The 19502-nt window shown below is 37.4% G+C and overlaps 1 protein-coding gene across 2 annotated transcripts in view; it reads left to right on the top strand.

Moving 5' to 3' along the window:
* The first annotated feature begins 8220 nt into the window (after positions 1-8220).
* Positions 8221-19502, top strand: part of NEO1 (neogenin 1) — a 146853-nt gene continuing 135571 nt past the window's right edge. For both annotated transcript variants that reach the window (XM_009709741.1, XM_009709742.1), the window contains exon 1: positions 8221-8536. In XM_009709741.1, coding sequence (XP_009708043.1) covers positions 8266-8536 — 271 coding nt within the window. In that variant the 5' untranslated portion in view covers positions 8221-8265. The remainder of the gene's footprint in view (positions 8537-19502) is intronic.

Genomic DNA, 19502 nt, shown 5'->3' on the forward strand with positions numbered 1-19502 from the left:
AAAGTCTTGAAGCATATGTTATTTCTTTCTGTGTTATGGTAATTCCGATGATGATGAGTATCTTGACTTCTATGTACTTGCTAGTACATGGTGTCAAAAACCTTCTCAACTCAGTAACATTAAACCATTAGAGAACAAGGTGCGAAAATACTTAGCTTTTTCACAACTTCATATTCCTAGATGGATGCGTTTTGAAAAACACAGGAGCAAAAAGGCAGAGCAGAGTTCCTTATAACCAGAAGTTGCCATCTGTGTGTTGATGACAGCCTACACATAGGCCTGTTGGTATTCAGATAGGTGCTCTTCACAATGGACCATAAAGAATAATTTCTCTAAACTTAGTTTGGTTGAGGAGAATGATTGAGGGTACAGGTTTTCTAGTGGTATCCTAGGCTGTTAATATTCACTCAGTATTGTCTGCTTGGTCTGTATTGTGAGAAGACACCTGCGCACAGGATTGACAACTAAAGAGAAGAGAAGGACAAAAGCATCCGGCTTTATGCCACTCTCTTTCAGGAGAATTTGCTTGAACAAGCAGTTTTCTTCCTGTCTTTCTGCAGCACAGAATAAGCCCTTTTAGTAAAGGGGGAAAGGGGCTCTGTACGGGTTATTTCCTCGTATCACAAAGGAAAGGATGTCTCTCCCTTATGGATCTTGGAACACAGCCCCTTCCCTTGTGGGCCAGGATGAATCTGAGGCACCGTATTGTTCTTCAGACATCATTGCTAGCTGACAATGCTTAATGATGCTGGGGCGAAGATGAGTTACTCTGTGATGAATATCTTTGTTAGAGTGTATTAAATCATAAAAAGAGGAAATCTGCTTGTGCTGAAGGAGAAAGGAATCTACTAAGTCTGGGAAGGTCTGGATTTATACATGGCATTACTTATCTTATAATGTTACATCACTTGCTCTCCTAGGTTCCACTGTCAGCCTACCACTGGAATTATTAAAGTACCAGGAGGATTTATATTGTACGTCTGCAGTCAAGGGTAGCTCTTACACTTTCTCCTTTTTTTTTTTTATGCTTAAGTACAATATCATTTTTATCTCATAATTTATAGGTTGTAGTCTTTGCAAAAAAAGAAATGAAATGGCATTTAGAGAATTTGGCCTTGGTTTTTCAGTACAAGTGAAGTTGCCAACCGCCATGTATGTATATGATTAGGCTTTGAATGTGCTTTTAAAAAAGAAAATCCTAAAGATCTTTGACTGGCTGATGTATATTGCCATCATATGCAGTTTAATTTGGTTGAGTGGTATATAGCCTATATTCCCTATAAGAGAAAAATGTAATATTAAGCAGAAAATACATGGTTGTCTAAACATTTGTTCTGCTGTGCTATATTGTAATATCGTATATAGATTTTGCTTATTGGGTAATGCAGAATGTTTCCAATGTTGTCACAGCAAAAAAAAAAAAATTAACAACCTGCTAATACTTACATTTTGTTTAGAGATTAATGCATGTAGCAATTTATCCATGTAGATAATGCGCTCCTTAGCAATGAATATTTTAACAAAACCACAAAACAAGTTCATTGTGAGCTCTTGCTGGCAGCTTGCAAAGAATAGTGTTTGTAACATCTTCAATTAAAATACCTTTGGCTAATTCTTGAAGACAGCTTTTTTTTTAATGATCTAGGTTAGGAAGGGCATGACATACTGGTTTTAGGATTACAAGGGCCATTGGGAATGTTAATTAAATTCTGGTGAAAAGCCTTTTAAAAGTTCAATCCTGCAGCAAGAGAGCTTGGATCTTTTATCATTGACTTGCAGTACATAAAAAGGGGCTTTATAATAGGTCCTACTGGTCCGATTAGGATTTTGTCAAATGCTTCTATTTTAAACATCAGTTTTCAAGGGTTTTATATATGTAGTCTTAAATTGCTTTGGAGTCTAACTTAAAAGGATGGATATCACCCCCCGCCATTGACACATCTTTCCTCAACATGTAAAAGTAAGTCGTCTTTCTTCATCAAAGCCCTGTGTGACTCCTTCCAATGACCGAATCCTTGTGTAGTACTAATCTAAAGTCAGATACTTTTGAAGAAGGGTGGGTTTGGTTGCCTTAATTTATCATTCTGTTTGGAAAAAGTGGTTCTGAAATTATACCTGTGCTTCACATTTTCTTTCTGGATGGTTATTGCATTTGGTACTTGTAAAATGGAATGCAATTTCCTTCCAAAAGTTATGCGAAAACTAGTATAAAAGTTGTCTGCTTTGAATGCAGTTGATGGTTGTTGTCAGGAAAACATCACTACCGTATAGTTTTGGTGGCAGTGGTGGATTAAAGTTGAACCTCTAGCACGGGTAGTAGGGAAATCTTATGACACATATTGCCATGTGCCGGTTTGAGGTAATTTGTATGTACTGAGTAGAGCTGAGATCAGAGTGGTTTTGTCTGAAGTTATATTCCTAAATGCCTTAATTTCTGAAGAGCTTGTGTCAGGCAGTTGCTAAAGCACAAATTTAGATGATTTAAGTTTGATATTGGAATGCTTGTGTCTTTCAGAAATTAACTGGATAACAAAGGAAAGGTTCTTCCTGCTTGTGCAGCCACTTTGCATTTACTATTCTAGGCATTTCCTCACCTGAATCCTTGTTAAAGATGTAGCACTGCACAAAAGGTGATGCAGCTAGCAGAATGTACCAAAAATGAACGTAACCCTTCTGCAGGCATGAGAGCAGTGAAAAGAAAGCTAAAGGAAGTCTAGAGTTTCTTTTTTCCACTGAGGTATACCACCCTTTGAAAATGCAGCATTTGGAAGAGCAATTGATGAGCTCTTTCTGCCTTACCTAGTTGCTTTCAGATTTCCTGTAGCTGGAAAGTGTTATATTAAAACTTCCTCCTTTGGAGTTTCAAAGTCTTTGCATGGTCTTTGGTGAAGCATGTTGTAAGGAGAAGTTCAGGCAGATTCATCTTAGTTTTGTGAACTCGGTGTCGTGTCTCAAATGTGCGTACTTTGGTCCTTTTTCAGTGAGTTGCATGCTTGTGGTCCTGCGTCCTAATACTGAGAGACTAAGAGATCAGCTAGGCTTAGCAAAGGGCAGGCTAAAAGTATTTTGTTGTTAAATATTTTCAAATCAGTTCTGTGTAATGAGTTTTATCTTGGGTGAAACGATTTCAGAACTGTTGTTTAATTTTGAGAATTTGAGGAGAGATGAGCTACAAGGAGGACTAGAAAAACCCAAAATATTGAATATGGGAGGACAGGAGCAGCTAGGGATGTATAAAAGTAGTCAGCTTGGCTTCAGTTCCTGGAAAAATTGAGAGGTGAGTGAGCAAACATTCCCCCCCCACCCAACTTCTTCTGAAACGTAATGTGAGTAGCAGGGTTAATTGATATGGAATTGTCAATGAAGTATTTTTCATAATGTTCTAATTTTCTTTAGTAGTTTAAAAAGTTTTATAGAGAAGAATTACTTCCCTTATTCTTTCCTCAACCACTACCGTCCTGTTACACTCTTGTAAGGAAATAGGGAAATGTGGTCTTAACTGACACAAGATGGCTATGAAAAGGGATGGTGAGCGTTGAGGGAAGACGACAGTGATATTGAAGGCTGGTTTGTGTGGGATTTTGCACTTGGGTATTCTGAGTAAACTTCTATTAGATGTCTTTCACTCGCAGCCTGGACGACAGAGTAAGCTATATTTGTTAAATTTTCACACGACTTAAAGCTGGAAGAGGGAGGACAAGGTTAGAGTTCAAAATTGGTAAACTTTTTTGGAAGGAGGAAAAATTTGGAGGAGCCAAGTGAAAGTTAATACAGTTAGGCAGGAGTAAGCAGCTAGTCAAACATTAAACGGAAAAGAACAAGCCTTATGGCAGTTTCCCAGAAGAAGACCTAGGGATTACGGTAGTGAAGGGATTACAGATCAATGTAGTTGGTAATGTTATGCTTCTGTGCTAAAACCTAATGCTTGTACGTTGGGAGGGATGAAGAAAGGAGTTGCAGAGCTTCTAAAAGGTGTGAAATGACACTGACCTGCACCTAAGGCTGATCGTGTCTCTGCTGGAGCACTCCATCGTGTTTTGCACAGAGCACCAGGAAGAACATGGTCTGGTTGGAAGGGATTCAGAGAGTTAATGTCAGAGCCCTACTATCTACCTGGTACTAGGCTTTCTACTTAGTACTAAACTAGAAATGCTTAGCCTAAAGAAAAGGCTAGAAAGGATTTAAGCCCTCAAATATGTAGAAGACTGTTGGGAAAGAAGGAACAACCTGGTCTCCATGCCCACAGTGGCAAAAAGAAATATGCTTAGATCATAGCAACAGTACTTGATAGTCGTTGTAATGGAGAGTGTGAAGCACTGGAACTGAGTGCCTGTAGAAATTGCTGGATTCCTATCTGCTGGTCTTCAAGAGCAAATGGTGGGGGTGGGAGTATCTATTGGGAATGAACAAGTTTTAACTGTTCCTGTTTCTGAGCAGGAAGATAGACTTGTCTTGCTTTTACCTAAGTTTCTTGGGCCAATATTCACACAAATCAAGCCACTGATGTGTATGTGCCTATGTACATACACCCCCACCAAAGATAAGTACGTGGAAAGAGGAAGGACTCCGTCCACAAAATACACCAATTCTGTCCTAAATAATGTGGTGTCATTTAACTGAATAGATGGAGTGGGAGAAATGGCTTGTTGTCAGAAATAGAAGTTTATTAAGGGCTTGTATGTACAAAGCCTTTTCATGCTGAATGGAGGCTGAAATGAGGTGTGAACTCCGTTGGCTGGAGTGTGGATGTAGCCTACCAGCACATCTCCAGAGTGCCCCTGACTCTAAATTGCAAAACCTTTCTGAGACTATGGGCTAGGAAGGTCTCAAGTGTAGTTTAACTTCCTTCAAGATGGGACATAGTTATTTACCAACCCTTTTATTTTTTTCATCCACTGCTTTCTGTGTGGGAGTGTGGTGGTATCCTGAGTTGAAGCAGTCTATGCTGTGTCTTCCCAGGGCTCTTGGCAAGAGCTTTTTTTATGTTACCTCAGAAACCTGGCTGAGAATCTGCTTCCCATTCTTCCTGAAAGTCTCTAATCCCTTCTGTGCTGCTCTTTCTTCTTGGCATGCTCTCTTGACATCCTCTGCTCTATACTCTGCAATGCTATTTCCTTGGGCACCTTGTTGCTTCGAGGGTAAGAACAATCTTATCTCATCAATGGATTTGATCTCCTCCAATCTGTACCAAAGCCAGACAAGGCAAACAAGAAGCCAACCTCCCCTTTTCAAAAGTTTCCTAGGTTTTATTCGAAAAGCCAGAGGAGAAGGTCAGAGAAAAACAAAACTGAAGAGTGTTTGTATTTTGTTCTGGTAGGGGTATGGATGTATACTGGAAAAACTTACAGAAGCTTGTAAATGAGAGGGAAAAAAGGTTGATAGCTTGCATAGAATGCTTTGTCTTGGAAAACTCAGGGACGATAAAGCTGAATCTTTAATCTTAAAAAAGACCTTTAGGTTTCTGGAGTGATGGAAGAGATTATACTGAAAAACAGGTTAAAGTATTTTCATGCTGCCCTTGAATCTTGTTTCTTTTCTGCCATTTGGTATATTAGAGCTGAAACTCAGTACTCTGCACACAGAGAATCAAGTACATCCACACATAGGTGTGATTATTTTGTAATTTGATTTGAGGTGGTTGTTGTGTATGTTGGGGGGGGGGGGGTTTGGTCTTTTTTTTTTTATCCTCAGGAAAGACATAATCTCAAGGATTTGGATACCAATGTAACAGGTCTCCAGTCTGAGACTTACTGTCACTAGGGAAACTTCAGTCTTTCTATACTTTTTTCCTTATTTCCTCTTTAAATTCTTGAAGGTAGAAGAATATTTGAATGATATAAACTACAAAAGCATAAATTATCTGTTATTTCTTTCACACCACTCCTCCTGCCTTATCTTCAAGTTTCTGTGAATTCTGAATAGCAAAGACAACAGGCTTTGTGCAGGAAGGATGGAGTCCCTCTCCAGGGGGAAGCTGAAGTCTCTTTGGAGACAAGAGACTTTCTGTGCAATTCAGTGATAGAGGGAATTGTATGAGTTTGTTAATTAAGGCTATTTTAGAAGGTAAATCTGATTTGAAAAAAAAAAAAACCACAAACCACCAACCAATTGAAGAGGCTAAAATGCTTACAGGACAGACTTTCTTTACAAGTAAAGGTCTCCTTCATAGTTGTAATTTTTCTGAAAACACACGCTTCATAACTATTCTGTGAATTAATGAAACAAATCTGGTTATTAAATGCATATTACTCTTCAAGGTGGTCTTAACATACTTCAGCATTCGTTATCGACCTTACTGTGAAAGATTAAATAGTTTTGAGATGAGTATTTTTATGACCCTTTCTGAAGAGTTTAGCATGTGCAGTAGAAGCTTAATTTTGTATTTGTGAATGCATTTTAACCCTTTTCTAACAGTGCCTTTCACAAGTGTTACGGATTGCCCTCAAATTCTTTGAAGTGCATAAAGGAAAACCACATTCGTACTGTATCATGTATTGCTTACTGCCAGATCAAGTAAACTGGTTCGTGGGTAGGTTTGCTACACCAATGTCAGATAAAAATAATGTAGCATCTACTTACAGGTAGATGAAGAAAGAGCAAGTCTTTCTTCGCTGCTTTGTTATATTGTCTGAACATTCATCTTAAAGACTGTACGTAGTTGGGAGGCAAGGCCCTCTCCCCCCAAGTTCAAGACTTCCCCCCTGACCCCTGGTTAAGGACTATATACAGGCTTTAAAGACCAACTGTTGTTTCCCCTGTTTGCTCTGGAACACATAATAACAGATAGCTTAATGACAGAAACCACTTGAACTGTTTTACTGTTTTTGTGGTTTTTTTGTGTGTGTGTGTTTTTTTTTTTTTTTTAAAAAAAAAACTGTTACTGGTGAAATCTCCTTTCTGGTGTGTAAACAGCCTGGGACTTCAAAAAGTGATTGTTAGAGTTTCTAGAAAAGGGTAGTCTGAGTCTGCCCCTGCATGCTTGAGAGTACATTAGTAGACACAGTGCTTGTAAAATATGCTTTATTCATTAGGATTGTCATTTAGTTCTTGCATCTATGGAAAATAGTTATTTTCTAGGCCTTGCAAAAAGACCTTGTAAGTTTGGCTGTGTATTTGTTTTCAGCTGGCATCTTTAAATGCTTCCTTTTGCAGCTGGCTTGCCTTATATAAAGACAAGTGGAATCCTTGCAGCTCTGAGTTGAAGTGACTCGCTTCAAAATCCTGATTAACCTTTTAGCACTTTCATTTTTCATTTGCTGGTAGACAGCTAGTAGTATTTCAATTTATATTACCGTGACTTTTTGTACCTGTATCCCACTGCTGGTCCCCAAGTAGGGGAAAGGTGGAGTTTGTCAGTGTATAGATAAGGAGCCTCCATGTTAGTTTCTGAGGTTGGCTTTAAATACAAAGACCCCATTTTCCTCTCAACTCAACATTATGCTGATTTGGAAAACTGTTCTCCCCTGGAAAAATTTTTCTTCTTTCCATTTTCTGTGGATGATTAAGTTAAGACAAGTCAAAGTGATACTGATGCACAATCTTTCTGCTTGACCAAATACACCAGAAATACAGTAATTAAAATTCACTTCTTAATGCAAAGTAGATATTAATTATAGAACTCTTTTGGGAATACTTAAAATGGAAAAGTAATCATGTTTATCCTGAACTAGAATGGAAGTAAAAAAATGTTTTATGGCACTTGCAAAATGTGTTAAGCTCAGAATCGGAGGCTCTTTTTCCGGAGGGCTGAATTATTCCTAATGTTTCTTAATCTTTGTTATACAAAACAAATTACTGCACTGCTGTGGTATGGCACCCATACCACAAAAGGCCAAGAAAAGATCCTTAAGAGTACATCTCTTTTCTTATATGTGTTCAATTACGACGTTTATATTAGTTTGCAAAAGTTCTGGTGAGGCAGAATTCTGTCTATAATGGATTGCTCAGGACTATTAACCATATGGATTGCCATATGAGCCGACAAAGAAGTTTTAGGCATGAAAAGTTTTTTGAATTGAAGAGTCCGTTGGTGTAAATAGTTAAAGCAGAAAATACCATCATATAGACCAAGTTATTTCTAGTATGTTCAAGGAGATGATATTGCAAGTAGTGATAGCTCTTGTGCACACCACAATATTTTGAAATGAGGATGCATTTTATGGTTAAAAAAAGTAGAAGGCTAACTGCAAAATTGTGTGGTGTGATTTGTGTTTTACAGGGTCCCTTGTGAGAACTTTCACTCCTTTTTATTTTCTGGTTGAGCCAATGGACGTTCTGTCAGTTCGCGGAGCTTCTGTTATAATGAACTGTTCGGCTTATTGTGAAACCTCTCCAAAAATTGAATGGAAAAAAGATGGGACTTTTCTAAACTTGGTGTCAGATGACCGTCGCCAGTTGCTACCAGATGGGTCTTTATTAATAAATAGTGTGGTGCATTCCAAGCATAATAAACCTGATGAAGGATATTATCAATGTGTGGCAACTGTGGAAAGCCTGGGGACCATTGTCAGCAGAACAGCAAAGCTCACGGTAGCAGGTAAGTCCCTTTTTTTGTTGTTAACTAACAGCATGATAATGTAGATGTATACTCTGCTCTTGCAAAAAGGTGAAGGCGGTTTCCAAGAAAAGAAAAAGATCGTTTCATCAGTTATCAGTGAAACTGGGACGGTATCTCTCATTTTACTAGCTGAAAGTTGTCATATATTCTGTTCATGTAAGCGGCTTAATGTGTGGGTATTTCTCAGGAAATGCTGAAGATCAGGAAAACTGAAATGAATGGATTAAAAAAAAAAGTGTCAGGTGCATGTAATCACAATGAAGATTTACCACAGCTTAGAAGGGGAAAAAAAGAGCTGGGTTCTAATTTCTTTATGTATAAATATCCTTAAAAATAACATTCTCTGCCTGCTTGTATGTTGAGATTTATCTGCCCTCTGTCATGAAACATTTGGGAAGCTCCTAAAAGCTAGTGATGTGTAAAATCCCTAAAGAACTGGAACACTGGTAGAGAAAGCAGGAGTGCTGTGATTTTGTGTTTTTCTGTTTCTTGAGTATCAGATGTGAACAAGGAAGTTTGAAAAGTAACAACCAACCAAATGCTTAAAACTTTCCTGACAAGTATTAAGGAACCCAAGTCATAACCTCACCTTTTGGTGTTTTGAGTAACCTTTAGACATGACTTGGTAATAGCTTTTTTATTTAGGGGATAGAAAGCAGTAAGTGAATTTTGAATGTAAAAAGAAAGAATATGACTGGGGAAAGTGATCTGTTTTCAGAATGTCGTTTGCTTGTATCTCAGGGCTTGGGAGTGTCAGTCTGTGTGTGTCTTGTAAACAGTATAGCTAGAAGAGACTTATAACTACTTAGCAGGAGTGAGACTTCAAAAACCAACCAAGAAAAAAAAAAGGTAAACCAAGGCAATGCAACTAGGAAGAAAGTCTATGAAGCGATTTTCTTTTGTTTCTCTAATGATGTTTACCAGCATTTTTCAAACAGTTTTTTTTTCTTTGCTTAATAAATGTCTTGAGGTAATGAATTCTTCCTGACTAGTGCTACAGCATCTCCCAGAGCTGCTGCTTACTGTCATTTATATTCTGATGTTGTTTCGATAAAGTTAGCTTGTAGCATTATTGTGAAACATCAGAAGTGTCAGAAATAAAAAAAATTGGGGTTTTATACCTTAAAGGAGTGACTTTCAGAGTCTCTGAGAAATAAATTTCTAAGTTTCTTGGCAATGAGGACAATAAAAGCAATTCTCACACGCTTATCTCAGGCAATTACCACCTTCCTACATTGCTGCTGTCGTGATTAATTCTGCTGCTTTCCACATGAGATCATTCGGCGCCATGCTTCTGTTATCATTCTGGTCTATACGATCATTAGGTAGGGTTAATGGGGTTAAAAATGAAGGTAATCCAAAATGTCTTCGAAATTTCCAGTTCAATTTTCCTGTATCAATGTAGAAGATACTATTTTAATTGATAGTTTTTAAAACAATGGAATCTTTAAAAGCCTTTTAGTATTAAAAACAAAACCAAAAAAACTCAAAACAAAAACCCACAACCAAAAACGCCGTTCTGGTGAGTTTTGTTTTCAAAAAATCTTCTCTAGAAAACAGAACAGATATAGACTAACCCAAACCAATATGAATGTTTACTGTACAAATAGTTGTCCCTTTGTCTTGTGTTGGCCTAACAGCTGTATTAGAAGATCATTGATCAATTCCATGCGATAAAAATAGAATTTTTTTTTTGTTCAGAACTAGAGAAAATGCTCTTGACACATATTCTGCGTTGCCTTATGCCATCCTGTTAAGTTAGAAACCTGCACAGGAGCATCCTCTGGCTGCAGTGTGCATAAGTTGTTCTGCTGCTCCAAAAAAAATTTGACACTTAACTGAGTTAGTAAATAGGTTTTCACACACCCACATTTGACAAGAGCTGTGCAAGACTATGCGGAGTTTAATCCTTGAGTTGGGGGGAAGGGTAGCTTTGGTTGCTGAAGGCTTTGGAATAAGAGATGGAACATTTAAATTCTGGTTTAAGGATACTGCTTTTCTTGACCTTGTTTGAATCCCTCAGTTTTATCAGTGGTTTTTAATATTTCTTCCCCCTCCCCTCTTTCTTTTAATTGGAAGCTTTCGGGCTGCGGTAAGTGTGGGATAGTTAGCACAGTAAGGTCTCTCCTCAGCCTCAAGATAACAGTGGGGGGCAGCTAATTCCCTTCTTAATTGAGCGGTGGTATGTTGAATTCATATGGCGTGTGTGAATGTTGTACTGCGATGCACCTGATCTCTTTAAAAGAGAATATTATGAAGTGTGGCTTGCATGTTTTAACTGCTTCTCATTCATTAAATAGCTTAATTGCCTGAAAATGACAAATTGTGGTGAGTAATGTAGGCCAGGGCAAAGAAAATCCAGTAAAAACAAATCCAGTAAAAACATGCCTTGTTCCATCATACATACGAATGAATACAGGTTTTGAGTTTTTAGTCTTCTAACTGCACTGTTTTCCCTTGCAACTGATAGGTAATGCTGAGCAATATACCTGCAGTGAGTCTTGCATAAAGACCTAACAGGCTGCTAAGTTTTGATAAATTTCTCAAATTATTTAAAGGCCTTTATATATATTATAGTTTGACAATTCTAAGATTTTTGAACGTCAGAAACTGAAGCTCTTTTATTGTCATAGGGTGACAGATACTGATAATGCAAGGTGTTGCAAGGTGGCAGAGAGGCTTAGTCAACCGTTGTATGAAAAAATCAAACCAAAACACACACTCTTGATACCTGAGTGTGGACTGTTCAGACAGTGACTGCTTTACGTTAGAGACCTACTTTCTTGGTTTCTTGCTTCAATTTATGTTTTTGACACAGTGCTATAAATGTGTCATGGCAGGGGAAAATTGATGATGGTGTGGATTGGCAAATTTGTAGTGCCTTTGACAATGTGCTTTTAAAGAACTTTTTCCATACGTGATAATAGATGAGAAGGCTTTACTCTTCAGGTTTTTTGAGGTGTGAGAATCAGTTTCTGTGGCAATTGAGACTCCAATAGAAATTGATCTTTTTCATCTTCAATCTAGTTTCTCATGGGATTTTTTTAAAAAAAAAAGTCAGAAGTTATGATCAAGTATTACATTATGAAGAATACTTTAAATCAGCACCATTAGTTCTGTAACTTGAAATTGTATGCTACTGCGCCTTGATAGGAAGTTGTTTACTGTTCTACCAGACTTCTAGTAGTAAATCTTTTATTTATTTATTTATTTATTTTTAGAAATTGTAAACAGCAAGAAACTTGTTAGTTTTTTTTAATGATCGGTAGTTTCAGGATACATGTATCTCTCTTTCCTGTTAGGTGTGTGCTTCCACATTTTGGGTCCTTCTAGCAAAAGAAGGTTGAGATTGTTGTTGCCAGTGTTTGTTTCTTCTTTGCTTCCTCTTGATGTGCAAACTTAAGTGTGTTGTTATGCTCTAAACTTGATTTGTGAAATAACTTATTTTTAAAAGTGGTTTTGCTTGCTTTCTCTGAAACCAGAATATGACCACAAACATCAGGGTAGTGGAGGGAGGTGGTATGTTGGTCATATAGTCCATATGATGTTATAGGTTTTTGCCTCTATTATGATGGATTTGAACTAGGGCGAGTCAAAGGAACTGCCTAATTTATGTAAAGCCTCAACACTTTTTAATCAGTGTCTTACTACAGTATGTTTTTTTTAATCGGCTTTTGAAATGCAAATCTGTCTTTGATACTTAAACGCCAGTTAGATCATAAGAAGGGTGAAGGGTTGGAATAGCTCTTACAAAACATGGATTTAAAAAATTTACAAAATTTTGGGCAATTGTCCGAAATTCATCTTGAAAAATAAACTTGCATGTATTTTAGTAAAAAGTATAATGATAGTAGCTTAAAAGTACTCCCCAAATGATCCTTTTTCCAGTCACTGTTTAGTACTACTTAGTTAAAGCTTTCGTAAAGCTTTTATTGGGAGAACAGATAGACGAAGTTCTAAAAGGTCTGAAGCACAACAGTGACACTGAGTTTCTTCATATGGATTTATCAGTTCTATATATCCATTTAAAGACTGTTCACTAAATGATTTATTTCACCTCTTCTTGTCTTTTTTTTCCCCCAAGTGAATCCATCTGTTTTTCTTCCTCTTCTTCCACTTACCTTTGCCTTTGATAATAATTGACTTGGAGCTTTATATGTAATTTTATTAATGAAACTGCAACAATCCCTCTGCCATGCCACAGCGGTAGGATCTAAACCCAAGGGCTTCTGCGGTCTGGTAAAGTCTGAGCTACATGATTACCTGAATGAACGAGCAGAAGGGGGACTACTCATTCGGGTCAGAAGAGCAGAGCGCTACAGAGAACATCATGCTGAGGAGCATTGGAGTTTCATTAATAAAATTTATCTTCACTGTTTTTCTTTTCAGAACTTCATTTAAGACCTTTGTAGTAATACTGTTTTTGTCTGTGAAATCAAGTATTTGAAGGCTAAATGTCAGAATGCGATGACTATGCAATTACCTGTCCCTTTGTATATGGTGTGATTGTATCCATGTGGTAGGCAGTACATATTCACTTTCATTCCTTCTACTGACCTCTCTCCATCCATGTACAGAATCAAACTTGACCAGGCAACGGGATAGGATTGTGGTGAAAGAAATGCTCCCTCGGGTCTTGTACAACTTGGAAGTTACATAACTCCTTTGTCAGGGGATTGCAAAAAGTGAAGATGATTCCTACGCGAGCAGGAGACTTCAGACCAGAGGAGGAAAGCTGTGAACTGTATCCTCTAACCTGCTGCATAGCATTGCGCAGAACCTCGCAAGAATGACCATGTCAAGCCCTTGAGTTGTGCTTGACCAATGCAGTTTATTGAAGTCAATACATCAGATGTAGAGAATGAACTTCACTTGAGAAATTGTTCCAATTTTTAGCTGACTAGATTGTCTTTTTAAGGTTTATTTACATCTTGAATGTATGTAGCTAGCTTTAGGTTTCCAAATTGATAACTAGAAGAACTGTCTATTTAACTGCCACTGAAATTATAGGATGCCTGGATGAATAACTACTGTGGTATTTAATGTAATGTGGCTTGGAGGAGTTAAGTGAGTTGTGAGCCAGGAGATGCTGGTGTCTAATTCTCCTTCTGTTGCAGCCTCATTATATGGTCTCAAGAATATCTCTATGCTTTGCCATTTTCCCCAAGGGCTAATAAAGAATTTTTCTTCAGTAGGTTTAGAGTATTACTCTTTATAATGTGCCAAGATGCTATAAATGAGTACACTGAGAGAAGACCACATAGAAATAAGTAATTCTGTATCCATTACAGTTTTTGGATGATATGCAGTAGGTAAAGTTGTGGCCAAGAAATGATTATCCAGGACATTCCCTGAGCACAGCTTGTGGGAGAGAGGAGAGGACCTGGATGGATGTGTTCTTGCAATTAAAGTGAGATCTCTGCAAGGCACATTATCAAAGAGGTATGTCATGGTTGTGAGAACTTAATTTCTGGTATGGTATAATATTTAGCTACTATTTAGCTATCAAAATCGCTTATTTATGTATAAACAATGGTGAATAGTTAAGAATTTTGCTCCAACATTAATTTGGGTTGAAGTTTTCTCTGCTTTTTTGCCATAACTACTAAGAACTGCGTAAAAGTAGCCAGATAGTACAGTTCTGGAATCGCATGTCTTGTGCAAAATTTGCCTGACTTTGAAGATTTCACCTGAACAGCGTTTTATTTCTTACTGGACTATGTGTGTGTCTCTGCCATCCCTAAAGGGTAACAGAGAAGCTAGGTCTGTGGCTGAGTGGAACAAACTATGTGCATGTACCAGCTCCTTGGAGATGCAGTTAGGTTAGAAATAACAGCACATTTTTTTACTCAGTGTTGCATGTTTCCTTTAAGAGCAAGGGGAAAAAAAATCTTGATCTGATCTTCATGAATAAAGAACTTTCTGTACCTTGGAATTGGAAGAAAACTAAGAGCACAGATACTTCAGTGGAGGGTACTTAAGAGCACTTAACCAGTGAAAGTAAGTGACGTGGGTGATAAATTTTCCTTGAAAAATACTTTTTCTATGAGAAAAGCATCTGCAGTTTTCATAAATTGGCTTAGATCAAAATGCATTTCTTGTCAATGGCAGGTAAATAGGAAAGGGGATTTTAGCAAAACTGCAGTTTGTACAGTTTCTGTCAGCTGTTACTAAAAACATGAGAGTTTAGACATTTAAGATAATAAACGTTCTACCTTCTATGTCATTCTAAACTCTTACCATCCACATTTGTCCACTTTGAAGTAGGAAAAAAAAAATAATCTCTGTGAACCCTTGGACTGATCTGTATTAGTACTTGGACTGAAAGCAAAGGTCCAGATTCAGAACTATTATAAATATTTTCAATGTTAGATTAGGAAAAACAAATTTGTAGACTTTGTCATCATTTACTTTCTTTTTTTTTGAACAGTAACTACATAAATTTGGGAGATGAGAACAGAAGTGATTGAAGTAATTTGTGATACTGAGCGCTTCACTTTCTGGGTATGCAACCAGAAGAGGTTTGCCTTTGAGAGACTGCTGGTGCGCCATCTATTTCCTTTCCAACAAAACCCAAACAAATGCCAAGACAAAATGATGTTGATGGTTCACTCTGATCTTAAATGACTTGTATACCTCTCACATGGTCTTGGAGAGTTAGGGTACAATTTCTCTTCCAGAATTTGGTTAAATGTAATTCTTCTTAGGGGTATGGCAGGAGAGGACTTGCAATTGCTCATGACTGAAATAATTCTTTTAAAATGAATCAGTAGAAATCTAATCAGACTAAATCTGTGTTGTTTCATATGTGAACTGAAAGTGTTGGAAAGGTCAGTAGGGTATCAACATAGTAACTTCTTTACACTTAGGAGAGGAAGAAGTTTTGCTTCTGATCCACAATCTGTTCCCTCTTGGGCAGCAGTTAGTCCGTCTCCCTTATTTTTGTGGTGTGCATGCCAGGAATTGCTGGCTGTAATTCCTTGAGCCTGATCTCAAATCCTTGCCTATCCTGTTAATTTATCGTACTTTTTAGAATGCTGTGTTCTCTCCAGCAACTCGTATGAAAGCAGTATACCAAGTTATGAGTTAATATCAGACAACTTCTTGCCACATCCAGAGCAGATAGCTGTACAGTTTGTCTGTGGCTGAATTGATTATTCTAATCCTGGGTGAAAGCCCACAGCGGGAGAATCTTAGACCTGCTTTTTCTTAAATTCTTCATTGATATCTAATAATGAAGTTACAGCCTAGGTGAAGAGATTCTAATCTGCTAGTTGAATGATAGTAAAACCACTGTTTCTGTTTAAAAATGCAGTTTTTCTTAAGCTTTTGTGTTTAAAGTTTATAATACCTAATACTGAATAAAATCAAACAGCCTATTTTGATGAATACTATCCCTGTCCCTAATTGTGTGGGTCAGTGAGCTAGTTAAAGCTTATTTGTGCTCATTGGAGGGTAATGAATCCTCTCCTGTAGCTATAGGAGAGGGGACAGAATTAGATCTTGTAGCGCTTGTGCCTGAATTTTCTGCTTTAGTAACAATTTAATATTACTATTCAGAAAAAAAACCCTGAACTAGTGTGTATTTTCTGGAATGGAGTTAATGTTTAGTACAATGAGAGATCCCTTATTGAACCCAGTCAGAAAAGGGCAGGGGGATGATTATGGATCCTTTTCTCAGATGGGCAGATGCAGGAAAAAAATCCAAATTGGTGAAACCTCAGGTGTCCATTACCAGCTACCTCATTTACATGTGGTGGAAATCTCCCTTCTTGCTGTGATATCTTGTTTAAGATGGCTGTGGTAGCTAATCTTCTTCATTCTTAAACACACAGCACAGAAGTGTTTAAATCCTGTGGCCGTTCACCAAGTTAAGATTTTCTTAATTAGGCATTATCTTAGGTGCAACATTCCATGTCATTATAAATGAAAAAGATTAGATTTTATCAGTTTACCAGTTTGCAACTTAAATTGTTAAGTCTTGTAATTAGCAAAGAAAGTATCCTTTGTGCATTTGGTTAATGGACAAAGTTGTTTTCATGTTAATGTGCTGTATGTGTTATTTCAAAAAATAATATAAACTTACTGTAAATCATGAAAGATTAAAGCTCTTTGCAGTATGCATTCAAATCTTGACCTTTGGTTTTGAAAATGTGGAAGGCAATATAGTTAATCTCCAGAGAAGCATGAATTCCGTGAAAGGGAACTTCAGTGCCAAATTTCTAAAATCACTTGGGTTTGTAGTAGACGATCTGTTGGTGGCTGATTCTACATGATACAGAAGTGGAAAGTGAGAGCATATTGATGATGCATCAACACCCCGTAACAAGAAAGTTGGATGAACTTGTTTCAGATTAGCTTTCTTATTTGTTATTACTTTCACTCAAATGTGTATTTTTCCTTATTTATGTTCTGCATGTCAGCACCAGCAATCCCTTTTGTAATTTTGTTTGACAAGTTTTTGCATAGGTTGCTCACTGAATCCCAAACTGTCAGGAAAGTGATAGTGACATACACAGCCTGTATTCTTAACTCACTGCATTTTCTAGTGCAGGATTCAATAAGATGTTTCAGCTTCAGTTAGTGTAACAGTGAAGGGTCTCCACACGGGCATTGTTCAGATTTAACTCAGCTGAATATTGCATTTTGAAAACAGTAAGAACTTGCACTGTTACACCTACCCAAATGAAAGATGACACAAAACCAATAAGAGTAGGAAGCATCATGGCAGAAGTGTGTGTATGATTAAGTGTTTATTTTTTCATAGTAGAAATTCAAGAGGAAATTTAATGACATTGAAAAAGAAACAAAATGAAGGAAAACTACTTTTAATAAGGGAAAATTAAGTTATGAAACTTGTGATGATGGTTGATTTCAGTGAGGTTAGTTCTTGGTAACATTCTTAAAAGCATAGGATATGTCTTATCATTCACATAAGGACACTAGAAATAAAAATATTAATAATTAAAAAAACCCCTGCAACTCCTACTTATTTGCATATATAAACCCCTGTTTTTCAGGGGGAGCATGGGGAAACGTCTCTAGATAATGTATAGGTTTCTGTAAAGGTGTTACTCTTCCTTCTCTAATAGCTTCTGAAATCATACTCACTGTCAGTCTGCTCTTTTGTGACTGTTCTTAATTGAACTCATTAAAAATAAAGGCAAGAAAGGCTTTGTTATGGAGAGACCTTTAAAAAACTATCTCCGATATGATGAACTTAATTGCTAGCAACTGTCTGTGATTCAAGGGTCAGTGGTGTGATAATCCACACCTTAGCTGTTTTTCTCCCAATGCCTTTGAGGGCACTATGGTTTTGTCAAATAATTTGCTAGTTAGACTCTTTTTAGTGTTTGTCCTTTCTGCCATGCATCCTTGTTGTCTCTAGACATCATCTTTTTCAGCTAAGTGTTTTTATCTGTAGAAGTTCTTTCTCCTGCTGTATTTATGTCTCCTGTTATGTCAGTCTTCAGGTACTTTATTTTTGAGGGGTTTCTTTGCTATTCATGGATTTCAAGTATTTCTCTGTGAAACTGTTTAGGTTATTTCCTATCTCTAAATGTCTGTTGTTCAGATACCAGTTGTCTTTGTCTATAGAGTTGCCTGCAAAAGTTTTTTTGATCTTTCCTTTGGTTCCTGTTTCTTGATAAATTTATCATGACAGTCCTCTCCGTGCATTAATCTTTTTTGAATAGCTTGTTCACATGAGCTTTCGTAATTCGTAGCCTTGCCTTGATCTAAAATTATTTAACCTGTCAAGCTCTTCTTTCACCAGAATACTTGAATCTTTTATTCTTCTTTTGTTATGGCTATTGATTTTGTTTTAGAAAGAGTAATTGTGAGCCTGTAGTTTGGTGTTTTTGTTTTGGTTTTGGCAGTCTATTGATCAAGACCTGAGGTTTCTTAAATGAGGCAATCTGCATACCTTATCTTAGGACTTCTCTTAAAATCCAGCAGTGCTTTCTTCATTGTCCTCACTATTAGAACAATCTTCAACAGTACCAAATAAATTATTCTATAGTTTGCACCCACTCAGTTCATTTTTCTGAGATATTAGACACTGAGAAACATGGTAAGTAGATATTTCTGTAGAGATCAAATTCATTGTGGCTTCTGCAGCTTTTCCTGCCACCTTTGAACTGCAGAGATTGGTGCTGGAGCTTTTCTGTTCTTTGGCCCTGTAATTGCAAATCCTGTCTCTGATTTTAATGATGCTATTACTTCACCTGCTTTATTAGCAGAATTATTTTTTCCGTATTCTTGTACCATTTCATGCAGCACTTGGAGCCTGACCTTCCACTGTGCCATGGGCTGACATCCCCCACCTCACTCCCCGTTTTCTTTCTGTAGTTTATGGTTGTCATCAATGACCTCTGTATTTCTGAGGGTCTTCCTTGATTCGCCTTTCTTGTTCCCTTTTCATTCCTAGAATAATTTGTTGATCTCTTCTTGGTGTCACCTGACTAGAATTTAGATTTGTTTGTTTAGCCTTGGTCTATTCTCTAGTCTTGTTGTTTCTCAACATTTTCAATACCTTATCAAAGATCAGTTCTTAATTTCTGATCTCCTGTTTTCTCCAAAGGAGCTACTTCCATCAAGGAAGGCTGGATTAACTTCTTGCTTAGCATTTCTTCCTTCTACATTATTAGGTTTTTTTTAAAATATACCTGAACCGTACTACTTTAGGGTTTTCCATAACTGCTTCACTCCTAACTTGAGCAGCTATATGCATTCAGTTATCTTCATTAAAAATTCTGCCAGGACACATTCTGTAGTTGCAGGGCAACTATCTTTCATTTTGAAGTTACCAGGCACCAGACATTCATCCCTTCTCAGAGCCAATCTTGTTCACGCATGAAAGTCCTCTACTGCTTCTCCTGGAGGGGCAGCTGGTCAGGCTGTGAGCCTGGATCATCGCTGCAGACTTGGGGTGTCGCAGAGCATA

This window comes from Cariama cristata, unplaced genomic scaffold (genome assembly GCF_000690535.1).
Source record: "Cariama cristata isolate BGI_N322 unplaced genomic scaffold, ASM69053v1 scaffold641, whole genome shotgun sequence".
Taxonomy (NCBI): Eukaryota; Metazoa; Chordata; class Aves; order Cariamiformes; family Cariamidae; genus Cariama; species Cariama cristata.